The sequence below is a fragment of the Bison bison genome, unplaced genomic scaffold (genome assembly GCF_000754665.1).
Source record: "Bison bison bison isolate TAMUID 2011002044 unplaced genomic scaffold, Bison_UMD1.0 scf7180017864029, whole genome shotgun sequence".
NCBI lineage: Eukaryota > Metazoa > Chordata > Mammalia > Artiodactyla > Bovidae > Bison > Bison bison.
The window spans coordinates 2,685,058-2,689,162 of NW_011494601.1; the positions used below are offsets into that span (position 1 = coordinate 2,685,058).

A 4,105-nucleotide genomic window follows, 5' to 3' on the forward strand; every position below is an offset into this window, starting at 1 on the left:
CAGGGAAGGAGGGGTGGGGGAAGTGGGGGCTCAGGACTGGAGCTGGGGCTCTTTCCTGTGCGGCTGCAGCTGGAGACCAGGCTCCAAAGGACCACCGGCCGCCTGGGTTCACGGCTGCCCTCTGCAGGCCGCACAGGGAAGATGCAGCCCGAGGGGGGTTAAAGGGTGGGGCGCAGTCACTCCAATGCACAGGCGGCATTTCCAGGGAGGCAGGCAGGGAACGGGGAAGGGGGTGCAGGGGTGGGGAGGGGCATGGGAGGATGGAGGTGGATGAGGATGGAGGCAAGAGCCCCTTTCCTGGAAGCCCTGGCCCCGCACTTGTTTCTCAGCCAATAGATACACACCCTCTATCCATCAAGTCTGCCTATCTCTGCCCACCCGCCCTGCTGTCCCCAAACTTAAATCCCCAACCTCCACACCCGTCCTGCATTTCTGTGAGGGCTCCCCGTCTCCTCACACCCCATCCCATCCTTCTGAAGGTCAGAGCTGGGACCTGGGCAAAATCCACAAACGAGACAACTAGCGGAGCCCCAGTCTTCAGAGGACATCAGGGCACAGACTGGCGTCGAGGCTGCTTTAGACACAGCCTGCTCTTGGGTTAAGTGGGGGCCAGACTGCAATATGGAGCATCTTTCCCCATACAGAGACATACAGGTAACACGCAAAACCAATACAAGCTCCCAAACACCCCCACCACACTCATTCACACTGACACACCCACACCTCAACACATAACCCCTCCCTGTGCTTCTAGGAAAACCTAAATGCACCCTGACGCCATCCGCTCCTCCCAGCACACAGACACGGACAGCCCAACTCCGATCCCCGGGGCCGTCTGCTGAGTGGGCCAGGACTAGTGTGGCCCTTACCGGTCCATACTGGTTTATATCCTTATTCTGTGTTTCTTGCAAGGCTGCCACGGTGGCCGTAGCTGTGGCTGTGGCCGTGGCTGCTGCCGCCGCCACTGCAGCTGCTGCAGCGGCAGCTGCTGGCTGAGTGAAGTCAGCGGGTGGCCTGGTGTGTGGAGGGACACCCATGCCTGCAGGGGCATTTGGACCCCCAGGGTAACTGTGAGGGAGAAAAGAAGGGTGAGTTAGATGTTGCCTGAGCCTAAAGATGAACCCACGACCAGCCTTGGGTGGGGAGAGAGAGGTTGGGCCATTCCAGGCCCTCCTGCCCACAGCTCATGGAGCAGGGAGGTCTAGACTCACAGCCCAGCAGGGCCAGGGGCCTCCTGTGGGTTGTCAGTCCCTCAGCCACTTGGCAACCACCAAGTTGCTGTGTGCCTGGAGCCCCCTCTAGGTCCTAGTGGGTGCTGGCTCCTACACCCTAGGTCATGGTACTCTCGGCCACCGCAGTGAGCCCATTTCCTGGAGGAGGACACCGAGTCTCAGAGAACCTGAGCCACTGGCCCATGGCCCCCAGCAGGGGTGGCAGGATGGGGATGCAGCTATGTTTCACCAGGAAGCCCCACTGTACCTGGAAGGGCTGCAGTCAGCCCTGGGGACCTGGGGGGGTGAGTCCACAGGGCAATCCTGGACAGGGCAGGATGGACAGTGAGGGGAGGACTGGGCGCCTCTGCCCCACCCCACGTCCCCGGAGTGCTTCCTGCGGTTCCTTGCTGTCTCCCTCCCTTACTCCTGAGCCGCGGGACTCCAGTCCCTGCACACTTCCGCCTCCACGAGCAGCACGGCAGAGCGGACCCTCCTGCACCCCAGCTCTCTCGGTGTCTCCCAACTTGCAAAGGTGCGACGCAGAGCAGCATCATTGGGAGGAATGAGAAGGTTGTCCTTCAACCCCAAGGGCTGACGGCCCTCAGAACGCCACCCAGCTGCGCCGCATGGGACCTGCAGGCTGGCCCTGCTCACCTGGCCCCGAAGCCCCCGCTGCCGGGGTAGTTGGGCCGGCCGTACATGCTCTGCTGGATGTAGGGCTGAGTGGGGCCAGCCTTGGCTGAGAACTGCTGCTGCTGCCCAGCAAACTGTGGGGAGTTGAGGCCGGGGTTGCTGGTGGTCATGCCCGACGCCATGGGGTTGCCGCCTGGATTCATGGGGTTGTTGGCATTGGCCATAGGGTTCCCAAGGACCTGTGGGCACAGAGAGCGGCTGTCACCCACGTGGGTACCCCAAGTGGTGTAGGGAGGGAAAAGGACAAATGGCAGGGGGTGGGGGAAGCATCAAAACACAGGGAGGACAACAGAGAAAGAGGAGGGGGAGGAAAAGGGCAGGGGGCTTTTCAATTTCCTCTGGGCATGAACTGCTGGCGCAGTACACAGTATTAGAAGTGGGTAACCCAGCCCGGAAGTGGGCTTTGTAGATAAGAACGTCAGCCCAGGGTGGAACAAGGTGAGGCTGGCCTGCACATGCTGCAGGTTGGAAAGGCCTGGACTTCTCAGTCTTCCCGTCCTACAAAGCAGCCTGGATGCCCAACGGTCAGGCCCCACGGAGGCCCTGCACTGCTGCTCTGTGAGGGCCAAGGGAAGCCCAACCCTCTAGCTCTGGAGGGTGGCAGGGCCCTGGCCGAGGGGCTCCCTGTGGCCCAAGACTGCAGATAAAGGGCGCTGGTTCTCTACAGGGTGGCAAGTGGCCCCGAGCCATTCATGTGGCCAGGCGGCGGGAAGGAACGCGTGGAGGAAAGAGGAAGGAACAAGAGCGGGAGGCACGGCAGACGAGGGATGTGGGGTGCAGTCTGTCACGAGTTTTAGGCTCAATCTTTCGCTGAAATCTAACCCAGGCCATCCAGGGTCAAAGACTCCAGGTGTTGGGACCCTAAGGTCAATAACCTCCAGGAAGTTCTCCTGTTAATCCAATCTAAGTAAATGTGAGCCAGGAAAGAACTCTTTGCTCTCTGTCGGGTGAAAGCCATTGCCCCAGCAAGGCCCTAGAGCTGGGGCAGGGCATAGGGCCAGGTGCCATCCTCCTGGGGCAGGTGTGGGCCCATCCTGGGTAGAGGCGTGTCCACAGCTGGGTGTGCCCTGACAGCCGGTCTTTCCAGCAGGGGAAGAGCCTGGGAGAGCCAGCAGGGCTAACACGGCAAGGTGACCATGATGGATGGTCCCGCCTGGAAGGAGCTGTGGCTGGGGGGATGACAGGCTCTTACCTGGCTCTGGGATGTGTTGGTCACTCCCCAAACCGTGGTGACCACGGAGAGGGAGCCGGGAGGCTGGTTGGTGTTCTGCTGCCAAGGGACAGAGTCATAGGGGAATGACCCATCACTGCAGAGAGAGACAGAGGAGGGGCCTCAGGGGTGTTGCAGACACAGGCTCAGAGGGAGGCAGGCCCCATCACCCCACCATGCTCTGTGGCTCCTGGCCACTCTCCATTCTGGACCCCCTGAGCCTGGCACGGTGGCCTGTTGTGTAACAGTGACCAGCTCTCCCGGCATCACTGCGGAGGTGCCACCCCCCTGGCTGTCTGTCTCCTGTGAGACCAAGTCCACAGGTCATGCTATGGAAGAAGGGACCTGCAGCTCAGTTTAAGCTTTGCCTTCGACCACAAGCAGCTCTAAGAAGTTCTCCAGAAAGAGCCCTGGTTCCTTGGCACCAACTTCCCCTCAAAACTACCCATCCCTTCTCAGAAAGGGCTTCCCTGGTAGCTCAGATGATAAAGAATCTGCCTGCAACGCAGGAGACCCAGGTTTGATCCCTGGGTCAGGAAGATTCTCTAGGGGAGGAAATGGCAACCCACTCCAGTATTTTCGCCTGGGAAATCCCATGGACAGAGGAGCCTGGCAGGCTACAATCCATGGGGTCACAAAGAGTCGGACACGACTGAGCAGCTAACTTGCACTTCTCAGAAAAGGTCAGCAGGGCCCCGGTCTGAGTCTTGGCTCTTCCCTCCTCCTAAGCCCTCATGGTGAGTTGGCCGCCCTGCTCAGCTGACTTGGCCTTTGGAAAGAGGGTCCTCAAGTTGCTTTTTCTTCCCAGATGACAGGTACTGGCCTCCCTGCTGTGCTTCCTCCCTTGCTCCCACCCAAACTCTCATGCACATCCCACCAAACTAATCTCCCTCGGACACCTGAGACACAATCAAAGACCTTCAGTGGTTCCAGTGTTCACAAAGTCCCCACTCACACTGCAGAACAGTTTACCCCACTGACTAATCCC

The 4,105-nt window shown here is 60.0% G+C and overlaps 1 protein-coding gene across 8 annotated transcripts in view; it reads right to left on the bottom strand.

Moving 5' to 3' along the window:
• The window catches only part of ZMIZ1 (zinc finger, MIZ-type containing 1), a 216,823-nt gene that overhangs the window by 22,954 nt on the left and 189,764 nt on the right, over window positions 1–4,105 (bottom strand). For all 8 annotated transcript variants that reach the window (XM_010834167.1, XM_010834169.1, XM_010834170.1 and 5 more), the window contains 3 exons: window positions 3,100–3,214; window positions 1,869–2,086; window positions 870–1,068 (listed from right to left, as the gene is read on the bottom strand). In XM_010834167.1, the coding sequence (XP_010832469.1) occupies window positions 870–1,068; window positions 1,869–2,086; window positions 3,100–3,214 (532 nt within the window). The remainder of the gene's footprint in view (window positions 1–869; window positions 1,069–1,868; window positions 2,087–3,099; window positions 3,215–4,105) is intronic.